Here is a 13,434-nt window from a genome sequence, read left to right as displayed (position 1 = left end):
ATATAAGAATAAAGCTTCATAAAGTGCTATATATTTTTATTAGGGTGTTTAGTGAAAAACTACTGATGCAAAAATATTTGAAAGAATACAAAGAACGAAGGACTAAAGTAAACAGTACACCACTCTACCCCAAACAATACCACAAATTTACTCTCCGATGACGTCTCAAAGTTTTCACTTTAGTCAAACAGTAAAGTTGTTTGTACAGTATAGATGGAAGCCATTATAAGAGTAAAGTCCAACCCTCCATTTACTCCCTAAAATGTTTTTGATTTATTATATTTAAATATTTTTTTAAATAATGATATGCATTTATACATAATTCCAAATATATAGATAAATATATGGTGACCAAGTCAGGCACACATTCTGTACCCCTAATAGTCAAAACAATGATCATGCAGAATATATAAAAACAATGAATAATAATTAATAATCTCTTTTGTTTGATGACAATTAACTGTGTGGAAAAATACAGAGTACATTGCACGAAAGCCCATGTTGATATTAAATATCTTAACGTTGCAAAGCTGTATCACAGTACATTCATAAGCATACAATGCAAGTGCTGTTGAAGATGTGATATTATCTAGATGCCGCAACAAATTTCACCATTTTGGCTGAATGTGACATCATAAATGTGTAGATATATTTGATATCTCTTTTAATAATAATGATAAGGAGATTTTGATATCCAAAACACCTGCGACGTTGATAAACATCTTATAAAAATCAACGTAATAGTCGAATGTCACAGGATGGATGTGCACGATTGTGCACGCCTATAGCCTGTGTTTGAGCATGTGTTATTAGCCTCCCGTTGGGCTCATGCAATACACTTCCCACTTAAGTCCAGCCAGATTGTGTACTTTCATCACATTGTCTTCAGAATCTGTATTTTAACGGCAACCACCCGAGTATCTCTGGGTTTTGGTGCCGTAACCTCATCTGTGCACGCTGGATTTATGCCTTTGGTTTTGAAATAAAAGACACAGCTGTGCAATGCGTGGATCTATGCTGGCACATCACAAGGTGCATTTATGTAATAGGTGTAAATAATGATGTCACCGAGTGTGTTTGAGGTCCATCAGGCCCAGTGCACCTGGGATCCTGCGGTCGAAAGCCTCTTGGATTCCATGACCGAGTTTACCATAATATCTTCGTTGAGTTCCTTCAGTCTCTTCTCCTCCAGGAAGGACACCAATGAATTCCTCATGTCCACCACATCCAACATCTCCTGCAGGACCTGATCCTCATGTGCTCGCTGTTCTGGGGTTTTCTCAGATTCTGCACACACAAAAAACACAAATACGCATTGATATAAATGTATGCCCCTCGCTCTTACATATTTGCTCGACTTGTCAAAAGTTTAAACAGGCGTTATGCCCAGCTGCACTACTTCCTGAACTTCAGGCAGCTCCTTGTTTCCTGTCTTCCATTATTGGACAAACTGATTAATCCAGGTGTGCCTGACCTCAGTAGTCACAACAACAATAATCAGACACACCTGGATTAATCAGTTTGTCCAATAATGGCAGACAGGAAACAAGGAGCTGGCTGAAGTTCAGGAAGTAGTGCAGCTGGGCATAAAGCCTATTGACTGAAATATTTATCATAATCTTAAAAACCTTTTGAAATGAAGGTGTATGTCTAAGGTTTGATAACTATGCAAAAATATTAAGTTAAAATTTGTAAAACATTTTTTTATTATCAAACAGAATGATTTAAAGGGCACACATTATGCCCATTTTTACAAGATGTAATAGGTGTGCCCAGAGCGTGTCTGAAGTTTTAGCTCAAAATACCCCACAGTAACGCATTGGAAGTAACGCATTACAAGTAATGTGCATTACGTAATACTATATCACTTTTCTGAAGTAACAAGTAAAGTAACGCATTACTTTATAAATGAACACATTAATATTTGAGTTACTTTTTAAAAAAGTAACTGCATTACTTTTACTAGTAACTTTCCCCAACACTGATTATAACACGGCCACACTGCAAAAAAAAAAAAAAATTCTTAGTATTTTTGTCTTGTTTTCAGTAAAAATATCTAAAAATTCTTAAATTAAGATGCTTTTCATGATGAGCAAGACGCCCAGGAGAGTGAGTCTAGTTTTTAGACCAAAAATATAAAATTTAAATGATTTTGTGCATAAAACAAGCAAAAAAATCTGCCAATGGGGTAAGCAAATTTTTCTTGAATTTTCTTGAATTTAGTGTTTACTAAAAATGCCCATTGGCCAATATTATAAATTTATATATATATATATATATATATATATATATATATATATATATATATATATATATATATATATATATATAATTTTATAATATTGTTTCATAATAAATTTGATCCAGTCTGTGAAAGCCACTTTTCTACATAAACTCATACAACATAATGTAAAGAACATATAAAATTAAAATATAATCATGATATCTTTTTTAACTCTTTCCCCGCCATTGACAAGTAATCTCGTCAATTAAGAGAAAACATTTGCATGAAAAAATGTGTTCCTGATGAGTTTTTATGGTTATCTGTAATGCCGCGATTATCCACTAGATGGTCCACTTAGCCAATTTATTAAAAAAACTGAAGCAAAAAAAAAAACAATAATTTTACACTCCGTGTATGTTTTGGTAATAGTTCTGAATCTAAAATTCCTTCACAAAAATGCAATTATTTCAGCTTTTTGCAAAAAAAAAAAATTATTTAAAAAAATACCAATATTTAAGAGTTTATAAGCAGAGAAAAAATATAGCTAGGATGAAATGTTTTTTCCCTATTTTGTTTGTTTGTTTATTGTTTGTTTGAAAGCAGAGGGTCTGTTCTTTCATTTGATATATTTTATATATTTGTATGTTTATATATTTTTAGAAGAAAATTTTCTCACAAAAAATGCTGGCAGGCAACTTAAAAAAAAGGCTGGCGGGGAATTAGTTAAAAGTAAAGTTAAAAATTATTTTCAAGAAGAGTTTTCTTAGTATTTATGTCTTGTTTTCAGTAAAAATATCAAATTTTTTTTAAATTAAGATGCTTTTTCTTGATGAGCAAAACGACCCAAGAAAATAAGTCTAGTTTTTAGACCAAAATATCAAATTTAAGTGAGTTTGTGCATAAAACAAGCAAAAAAATTTGCCAATGGGGTAAGCAAAAAAAATCTTGAAAATTTATCTTAAACACTAAATTCAAGAAAATTTCAAGAAACATTTGCTTACCCCATTGGGTCCTTTTGCTCATCAAGAAAAAGCATCTCAATTTAAGATTTTTTTTTTACTGAAAACAAGACAAAAATACTAAGAATTTTTTTTCTTATAAATCTATTTTTTGCAGTGTAAAATTATGTCAAAGATTGAAATTAATGTGAAATAAAATCTCTAGTTAATGAGACTGGATTTCACAGACAGGGTCACAAATGTTTTAAATTCGCACCATCCATCTCCATGTATCTGCGTAGCTCCATCTCTAACATGCTCTGTTTGTCTTCCAGTTCCAGCTGTCGAGACCTATAAAACACAAAACCAGTCACACAAATTAATTACTGTACACTGCTGTCGACACAGCCTGTAATTTACTTTATCATAGTGGAGCCGATCGTGCACACAGCGAATGTATGCTGAACACAAGCATAGCGTCGAGTCAAAGAAACGAGGCCACTCTGATGAGCATTAGTGCTTCAGATGATGCTCAAAGACATGCAGAAGAGAGGTTGCCAGGGGCAACGAGACTACCAGCTGGTTTTTCAAAGAGACACGTGTGTGTTTTCTGAACAGATGCATACATGCTATTATGCTTTTGCCGAACACCTTAGATGTGAAATTCATTGTTGAGATTATTGCTCGCAGGAAATGTGTCTTTACTTTGCATCGTTATTTTTAAATCAAAAAGCTTTGAGAAACATTAATGATTAGACTTACGCCACCATGAGATCAGACTCCTCTGAAAGCAGATCGTTCTTCTCGTGAACCAGATCAATCCAGTTATTTATCGTTTCAGAGTCACCTGATCCTAGAACAGACACACAGACAGTATATATTCAGTCAAAAAGTCAAATCATCTAATACTCTTTAACAGTTCAAAGGTCATGGGTTTGATACTCAAAGGACACACACACATACTGATAAAATGTAAACCCTGAATGCAGTGTAACTTGCTTTGGATAAAATTGTCTAAATGTATGAATGTAAATAAACATCCTTTAAGTTCTGATTAAATACTACATATTTTGTTCATTTAGTTTCAAGTCAGGAATGTGAATGCCTGAATATTCTGGTTTAGTCTGGTAAAGTCTGGTTTAGTCTGTAGATGGATGAGATGATCATACCAGCCTCTCCTCTCAACGTCCTCTCCAGCTCTACTCCTTTCTCTTCAAGATCTTTAAAAGTCACCTCGATCTCCTCCAGCCTCCTCTGAATCGACTGCATGTGCATCAAAACCAGGACAGAATGAGCAAAACAAGAAATCAGATCATTTTCATCTTGATACGAGATAAAAACAAACTGATAACAAAGCAGGTATCCATTTAACATATTATTTACTGCAACCACTATAAAAAAGAATGATAGAAAAAAGTCCTGCAATGCAAAAAATGACTAAGAAAATAAGTCTGGTTTTTAGACAAAAAATACACAATATCCGTGAACCTGTGCTTAAAACAAGCAAAAAAATCTGCCAATGGGGTGAGAACTTTTTGTTTAAATTAAGTGTTTAAGAAAAAGAAAACGTATTTTTTTTTAGATTTTTTTTCTTCACCCAATTGGCAGATATTTTTGCTTGTTTAAGTTTATATTTACTTAAATTGTATATTTTTGTCTATAAACTAGACTTATTTTCTAAGGTCATTTTGCTCAATAGGAATTTTTAGATATTTCTACTGAAAACAAAACAAAAATACTAAGTACGAAAGACTTTTTTTTTTTTGCAAAAAAATTATATTCAAGAAAAAAATTTCTTAGTATTTTTGTCTTGTTTTCAGTAAAAATATCTAAAAATCCTTAAATTAAGATGCTTTTCTTGATGAGCAAAACGACCCAAGAAAATACGTCTAGTTTTAGAACAAAAATATAAAATTTAAGTGATTTTGTGCATAAAACAAGCAAAAAAAGTTATTTTTTTAAACACTAAATTCAAGAAAATGAATGAAAAATTTGCTTACCCCATTGGCAGATTTTTTTTGCTTGTTTTATGCCCAAAATCACTTACATTTTATATTTTTGGTCTAAAAACTAGACTTGTTTTCTTGGGACGTTTTGCTAACCAAGAAAAAGCATCTTAATTTAAGAATTTTTTGATATATTTTACTGAAAACAAGACAAAAATACTAAGAATTTTTTTCTTGAAAATCATTTTTGCAGTATATTTACGGCGAGAATAAAGTTTCCCGAGTAAACTTCTAAAAGACTTCAAACCGAATTATGTTCAGTGATACAGTCGGTGGTTTAGTTTACCTGAGCTTTGTGGAAACGCTGAATTTCGGTCATCTTTGCTTTCCGCTCCAGAGTTCTCATTCTCATCAGATCTCGTTTCTCAGTCTCGGTAATCTCAAACTGTGCTCCCTAAACACATAACAAACACTTCAAAAGTCAAACACAAACCTTACGCACACAATTAGCTTAAGGCGATGGCAAGATAACAACATCTACAAAAATGTAGGTCTGCTGAATGCTGTATAATCATTTTTGCAATGCTAATGTAAATGGTTATTGCATTGATGCATAAAAACTAATAATTGATTATTTAAAAAGCAGTGCTCGCATATGTCTCTCTCTTGCTTGCATGCGTGTCTCTCTTTATCTCTCTTGTGCATTTCTCTCGATCGGATATTTTTTACTCAAATTTTGTATCGCTGTTGAAAGTTCTTTAGTATGTAAAGCGCTCAATTGACAGGTTAAAAATGTCACATTGCGTCCCATAGCAATACGCGGCATATCAATGAAGCATATTAATCATAATCATATTGAATCGTGAGATCAGTGATGATTCATACCCCTAACAAAAATAACAATGACTTTGTCTGCAGTCTAGGGATGGAACGATTACCGTTTTCGCGATTAACCATGATAAAATGTCCTGACGTTTAGTATTATTGTTTAAAATTTAATTATCATTACAACCGTGTTTGATTACCGTGATTTTGAAAACTTGCTGTAAATCCTGTCCAGCCAGAATCAGTTTGACGCAGGTGCGCACATGCAACATAGTTTTTTGCACAAGGCGGCATTTAAGGGATAATGTATTGTATTAATTCACAGTAAACTTATTGGACAAATTTATTTATTAATTTACCACAGAAATAATTTCAGGGACATTAAATATTAAATTTGTTTAATATTTCATGTCCCTGAAACTTTTTCTGTTTTGTTCAAATGTTTTCAGTGGGTGTATCAGTTCTTTTTTTGAAACATTTACATCTGATTTTAACAAAACCATGTTTTAATATTGATAACCGTGACAACTTTGGTCACTATAATCATGATATGAAATATTCATACTGTCCCATCCTAGTCTGCACAAAGTCTAGACCTGAAAAATGTATGTCTTCAAAATTTTTAGAAACTTATACTGAAAAGCAAAACAAATAATCATGATATGAAGAGTTTCGTTGCAAAACGAGATAAATCCATTTTTTAACATTTTTGTCAAAACATGTTTATTATTTTGTTATCATGTTATTATTTAGTTTTATGGTGCTAGTTAGCTGTATTTTTTAAGTTATGAAGGTTTAAATCAAAACAAACCAACTGCAGTTGCATTGAAATCAATTGGAATGCACAACCAAAAAACGAGATTTCAGAACAATAAAAAAAACGGTGGTTATCTCGTTTTGCAACGAAACTCTTCATATATTCACACTTGAAAAGCAAAGTAACAAGTATAACATCTGCCAGTAGGAAAAGAAAATTAATGAACTTGAATTTATTTTACTGAAAAAAAAAAAACTTAGTATTTTTGTCTTGTTTTCAGTAAAAATATCTAAAAATTCCTAAATGAAGATGCATTTTCTTGATGAGCAAAGCGGCCCAAGAAAAACAGTCTAAGTTTTCAGACCAAAAATATTAAATTTAAGTGATTTTGTGCATAAAACAAGCAAAAAAATCTGCCAATGGGTTAAGCAAATTTTTCTTGAATTAAGTGTTTAACAAAAATGTTCAAGATTTTTTTGCTTACCCCATTGGCAGATTTTTTTTGCTTGTTTTTAGCACAAAATCACTTAAATTAGATATTTTTGGTCTAAAAACTTAGACTGTTTTTCTTGGGCCGTTTTGCTCATCAAGAAAAAGCATCTTAATTTAAGAATTTTTTGATATTTTTACTGAAAACAAGACAAAAATACTTAGACATTTTTTTAATTTTTTAATTTTTAATTTTTTTGCAGTGCAAGACTAGATTGAAAACAATCTTACCCTGCAATCTAGAAAATGATCTTCATTTTGAAGATCCTCATCATCCTCTTCTTCATCATCATCATCATCGGCACCTTCAACATCATCTTCTGATACGTAATGATCTAGCTTGGCTTGTCCTTATGAAAAAATTCACACAAAAATCAGGCTTTAGCACAACATACACTGACAGAAAAAAAAATGGTCCAGCAAAATACTGCACAAGACCTAAGCAGATAAAGTGATAAAAAAACATTGGGTGTCCAACCTGAAGGGACAACTCTGAGCACACTGAAGCGCGGGTGCAGTCGCGGTGAAGACAGATTCCAGGGGGAAAACTTGGAGCGGGGCTTGCCGTGCTGCGATTGGACGGAGACCGGTGGCTCGCTCTTTCGCCTTAAGCATTTGCGGTTTCGTAGCTCACGAAGGCTTTTCCCTTCCGCGGTACATCCGCTCCAGTAATTTTCCTCCTCACCACCTTCATGCTGCTTGGAGGAAGAGGAGGTCGAGGCAGCAGAAGAAGAGGCAGGCGTCTCCGAGTCCGAGTCCTGGCTGAAGCTTAGGTTGAGAAGGTCGGTCTTTTCGTCTTCACTCAACTGAAGTTTGCGCAGAGACTGTTTGGGTTTAGAGTCTGGCGTGAGGTTGGGAAGACCTTTCTGGACCTCTGGGTTCTGGTCCTGGTTCTCCGAAGTGTTTGGGTCTTGGGAAACAACATTATGGACAGTGCGAGGTTTTGGAAGCGGAGGATACAGTGGTTTTTTGGAATTCCGAGGGGCCGGCACCGGGACGACAGACTCTGATGGGCCGCCGTTAGCGTGGTGGCTCTCTGTGTCCGTGGACTCTGCCTGGCTCTCTGGACTGAGCTCTGATGGTGCGTGAGTTTCGTCAGGGTTGGATGGTGGTTGGTCATTCTGCTTTGTAGGAGTTGGGCATTCTGTTGATTCTTCAAAGTCCGGGTCAACAGAGATTTTATACGAGCCCTTCCGCCTCACTGATATATGTGGGAGTGGTGATTCAGTCCGCACATTTTCTTCATTCTGTTTTGTTTCGTCATTTTCACTCACTTTAGTGCCATTCTCAGCATGACCCTATAAAACAAGACATTTACGTGAATGCAAAAAATCACTGTATTTATGTTAAAAACAAAACATTTGTCATGCATTGGTCAAATATGTATATTATGACACTTATGTAGACTTTGTTTCTAATTTTTAAATGCCTTTTGGGTGTTTCACATGGTACGCAGCAACCGCGAGTGTTTAGTTCTTTTTCAATAGGAGACGTGCGGAAAGCGGCAAATTGGGAGCGGTTACAGAAGTGAAGCGAAGTTGGTCAACAGGCCATGCTCGTGCACCCAAAATCCTATTCCTTTTGCGGACACGGCTCTTCATGGCAGGCACAGATTGGCACTAAATGCTGCACAAAACGCTTCCACTACACGAAAAAAGTTGTAGCCGTGCGGCGATTTCGCCGCTTACCGTGCACCATGTGAAATGGCCATTACCAATACGGTTTATTTTAAAATCTGGTATCTAAAGGTGCTTAGTGTATTGTATACATTAAATATATCAATATTATACTATAAAGTGTAAAATACACTTTCTTGTGATTTTCACAAAAGTTTAATGCCTTCCAGAAAAATGTCTTCTATAAATATATAAACATACTTTAATATCAAGTAAAAGAACGGACCCTCTGCTTTCAAAAAAAGTTTCATCCTATCTTTATTTATTCTCTTTTATCACCTCTTAAATATGGGTAGTTTCTTTAAAAATACAAAATTTTAAGCAAAAAGTTGAAATTATTGCATTTTTGTAAAGGACTTTTGTTAGAGATCAGATTCAGATCGATGATCAAAACATACACAGAGTTTTCACTGTTTTTGAATAAGTGGATGCTTCAGTGTTTTATAAGTTGGGTAATAGCGACACCTAGTGTATAAAAGTGGAAATATTTTATTTCTGTAAAAAAGCGCTTTTTCCTAATTGACAAGATAACTCATCAATGGGGGGAAAGAGTTAATGGATAAAGAGGAGGAGCAGGGACCCCCGGTACATGTACCAAATTAATACTTGATTTACATATTTTGTTATGATGGTTATGATACAAAGATATTCAAATAATATTTTTCTCCAAATATTCAGCACCATGGACATCGCAACAGGAAAATTTGTGGTGCGTAATCCCAGCAAACGAAGCCATAGTACACTGTAAAGAACTGGAGGACAAAAATTAAGGTTTACAAGAAGTTTTGAAATGTCTGGTATTGTGTGATGACTTCTAGTGACTCCTCTTTTATTTATTTTGTAAATAAAAAAACATGGCTTGGTAAACAATATTTTTGAATAATATGTTCCTCTGGTGTACAAATACACTGTTACGTGTATGCTGGCGCAAACTGTTAGTAAATCTGGCCCTAAAGGTGTCAAATGAATAAATAGTGCCAATAAACAGCTGTTTTGTCTAAATTGTAGTCAGCGGAGGCTTGGATCCGGTATTCCTTACGTCACAAGTTAACAAGCAGATTACATTTTGATAAATGGAAATTACAATTTAAAGCAACAAACAAAAATCACTGATATTCCATGACTTGGACAAAAAAATCCCTGACTTTTAATGTCTGGAAAAGACCTTTTAAAATTCCATGTTATCCCAAAAATTCGATGACCCGTGGGAACCCTGTTTATCAAATATAACTATATCACTATTACACTATGACGTGTCAAATAAAGCAACAAAAAACAAAATCTTTACACATCACCTATAACACAGGTCCAAGGACACCCCTTAATGGATAAAGAGGAGTAGGGACCCCCGGTACAATTTAAGACTATTTTTACATACTTTGTTATAATGTTTATGTTACAAACATATTCAAGTTATGATTTTTGGCACCCTACATAACATTTTCACTGTTGGAATGTTTAATCGTGTTTTAATCTTTATTATTAATGTATTTTTGTTTAAAGGTAGGATTTTCTTTTTCCGGGTGGCTCATCAAGACTATTGGTCCTCCTAGTTGTCAATCAGAAGTGTTGCGCATTTGCATTTTTTAAAAAGTGGAGAATGCGGTTCTTTTCTAAAATTAGAGAAAATCCTCCGCTACACCTTTAATGCCTTATTTCATTTTCATTCCCAAAAAATTATTTTGAATTCAAATGATATTTGGAGGACCCCCGGTAATACCATAACAGATCCCTAGGGGTTCCAGGCCGGACCCTATTTGAAGACCCATGATCGATAACATTAACCTAAATCTATTAGATTATATAATTTAAATTACAGTTCATTACTTAAATGTTCACAGAAAAAGAAATGTGAAGAAGAAACATTCATAAATATGCATGTTTTACAATAACAAATGAAACTAATAAAGTGGTGATGCACCGATGTATCGGCTGATTTTTTCGGCAATGAGCCTTCATCCAGCATTTTTTAAATAATTATTATCAAAATAATTAAAAACTTCCCAAAACAAAATCTTATAAAATTACAAAATTATAGTTTGTCAGAAGGGGAAAAAAATAGTAAATCACATAGTTAATCACGTGAGAGATTAATCATTCATGTGAGCCATGCAGTGTCTGCGGTCTGGGCTTTTTTCAAAATTGGCAAACGTAATCGGCCACACAAAAAATATAATATTGGTAAATCCCTATTACAAAGTAAACAAATGAAAATAATAAAGTGCTTAACCCATAAATTATACCTAACCAGTAACTTGTGCTGTGTAGAAATGTACTGTAATGTATCAGTTGCTATTAGTAAGAACTATAGAAAAATTAACATATTGATCATATTATAGCATGAGCATATGAGACATGGTACTAATAGTTAATTCAAACCATCTACAATACCAATACAATGTCCAAAAAACATGATCATACTGTACTGTGGTGAGTTGTATGGCATCAAAACATCTTTATCTTTAAAAGTGCAGACTAAAATAAACATCATCACACAGGAGATCAGGGATTAAATCAAAGCCTCATTAGCTGTAATGTTCTTCATACCTGTGAAGCTCTGTGCTCTTCGTCACCCTCCTCATCCTCAGCCTCTGAGTGCAGCTCACAGTAAAATCTCCCTGTAGACACATCAGACACGACAGTAAACACTGAGCTCTGAATAAACAACACCGCCATCATATCACACCTTCAGTCTGGCCTCTAAAACACCGAGCTGTGACAGGGATGATGTAACGTTCTTTATTTTAACCTTGATCTTCTTCATCCCTCTTGCTTTACAGACAGGCAGTACTTTGGCTCAACTGTTGTTGTTCGAAAATGTGTTATATAATAAAGTTTGACTTGCTCTACATGCATTTCTCATCTGAGGACTGAATTATTGAACGAGTCCCACTTTTCTTGTGGATAGACCTGGATGGATCACAGGTGCAAGATATTAAACTGAAGTACATTACACAAACTCTACTGGTCGCTGATCGTAATTTAACTTTACTTAATGTTAATATAAAATCACATCATAGAAAACTACTAAAAATTCTTCTGTAAGAATTATGAATAGCATTAAAAGCTTATGAGAAATTTTACATAACATCAAGAAAATACAGTATGAACCAGATTTGCAAAAAGCTAAATATTAAAGGTATAGCAGAAGATTTTCCAGAATTTTAGAAAATAACCGCCCTCCTCACTTTTTTAAAAAATGCACATGCGCAACACTCTACCTGATCCCGAGAGGGAACGCCTATTAAATGTGTGCACAAGAGAGCATGCACGAGCCTATTTCTTCTCGTGCACGCTCTGTTAATAAGTTGCTGTCGGCATGGCTCATACATTGAGATGTTTACCGTGTCTGCGCGGTTCGTGACTTGTACCAGGGCTAGCATAGCTAATCATCAACTTTTACTAGCAGTGATTTTAAATGGATTTCTCCAAATAGCATGCAAACTTTACCTGTCAAGTAGAAACTTCGCGACTGTCATACAATTCGTAGGCACCTTTTCTCTTGCGACCCGTGTTTGAAAAAACTCGGTGAGAATGCGAGCTTCAATGAACGGCTGAAACCGTAGCTCACCACACATATACACCTGAAAGCGCGCATGTGCAGAAAGCGAACTTAAGGACGAGCACGTACGATAGCCTTACGTAAACATATCACCAGAATGATGGACAACTAGGAGGACCAATAGTCTTGATGATTCACCCGGAAAAAGAAAATCCTCCGCTTTACCTTTAAGTATTTGATATTAATGTACAATATTTAATACTGTATGTATGTTAGCATTGATTTTTGTTACAAATTTAATACATTTTATTAAATAGGAATGCTTGATTTTGATTGGCCAGTCGCAACATTTGCGTGTTTGTTATTCCCAGATAACAACCGTTCAAACTAATAACACACGGTAACCTGGCTGCTGCAAATTATTTCAACAGGTAGAGTTTAATATTACACAAAAATTAAACATAAATGTCTTTTATTAACATTTATGACATTATATTTACAAATGATTAAACCAAAAAGTGTGTTCGTTACATTTGAACATCATGTCTTATCTTAAAACCGAAAGTAAACGTGTTTTCCTTGCAGAAGGTCTGAATTCGTTAAAAATTAGCAAAAAATAATAATAATAATAATCGAAACAATAATGTTCCTTTACCTTACTTATAAGGTAAATAGCCATGTAATAGGCGGGATTATGTACAGCGATACAAGATTGATCACACTGTCGGGGCTTATTTCTGCAATTACAACCGGCTGCCTATAAATGATCACTTATGTAATACTTACTTTACACATAAAATAATTACATCAAAAATATGGTGTGACTCTTATGACACTCACGTGGTTTTTAAGGCATTCATTTATATATTTTTCTTATTTTATGTTTTAAAACAACATCACACTTGCAATCACGCTTGTACGACTTATATCAGCACCCTATGATTGCACAATCAAATCACAGCCATGCGAAACCCATAACAGCACCTTTTTGTGTGATATTTCTTAAAGGGACACTCCACTTTTTTGAAAATATGCCTATCTTCCAGCTCCCCTAGAGCCAAACATCACATCTCCACC

At 34.3% G+C, this 13,434-nt stretch overlaps 1 protein-coding gene across 2 annotated transcripts in view; it reads right to left on the bottom strand.

The window, feature by feature from the left end:
- The window catches only part of mical1 (microtubule associated monooxygenase, calponin and LIM domain containing 1), a 38,836-nt gene that overhangs the window by 416 nt on the left and 24,986 nt on the right, over positions 1–13,434 (bottom strand). For both annotated transcript variants that reach the window (XM_055188641.2, XM_055188642.2), the window contains exons 17-24: positions 11,403–11,473; positions 7,658–8,477; positions 7,411–7,529; positions 5,455–5,562; positions 4,332–4,425; positions 3,925–4,015; positions 3,440–3,513; positions 1–1,287 (exon numbers count right to left, since the gene is read on the bottom strand). The exon at positions 1–1,287 is cut by the window's left edge and continues 416 nt beyond it. In XM_055188641.2, coding sequence (XP_055044616.2) covers positions 1,088–1,287; positions 3,440–3,513; positions 3,925–4,015; positions 4,332–4,425; positions 5,455–5,562; positions 7,411–7,529; positions 7,658–8,477; positions 11,403–11,473 — 1,577 coding nt within the window. In that variant the 3' untranslated portion in view covers positions 1–1,087. The remainder of the gene's footprint in view (positions 1,288–3,439; positions 3,514–3,924; positions 4,016–4,331; positions 4,426–5,454; positions 5,563–7,410; positions 7,530–7,657; positions 8,478–11,402; positions 11,474–13,434) is intronic.

The sequence above is a fragment of the Misgurnus anguillicaudatus genome, chromosome 13 (genome assembly GCF_027580225.2).
Source record: "Misgurnus anguillicaudatus chromosome 13, ASM2758022v2, whole genome shotgun sequence".
Taxonomy (NCBI): domain Eukaryota; kingdom Metazoa; phylum Chordata; class Actinopteri; order Cypriniformes; family Cobitidae; genus Misgurnus; species Misgurnus anguillicaudatus.
The sequence above is the reverse complement of the archived record's forward strand: the minus strand, read 5'-3'. Positions and strand labels throughout refer to the sequence as shown.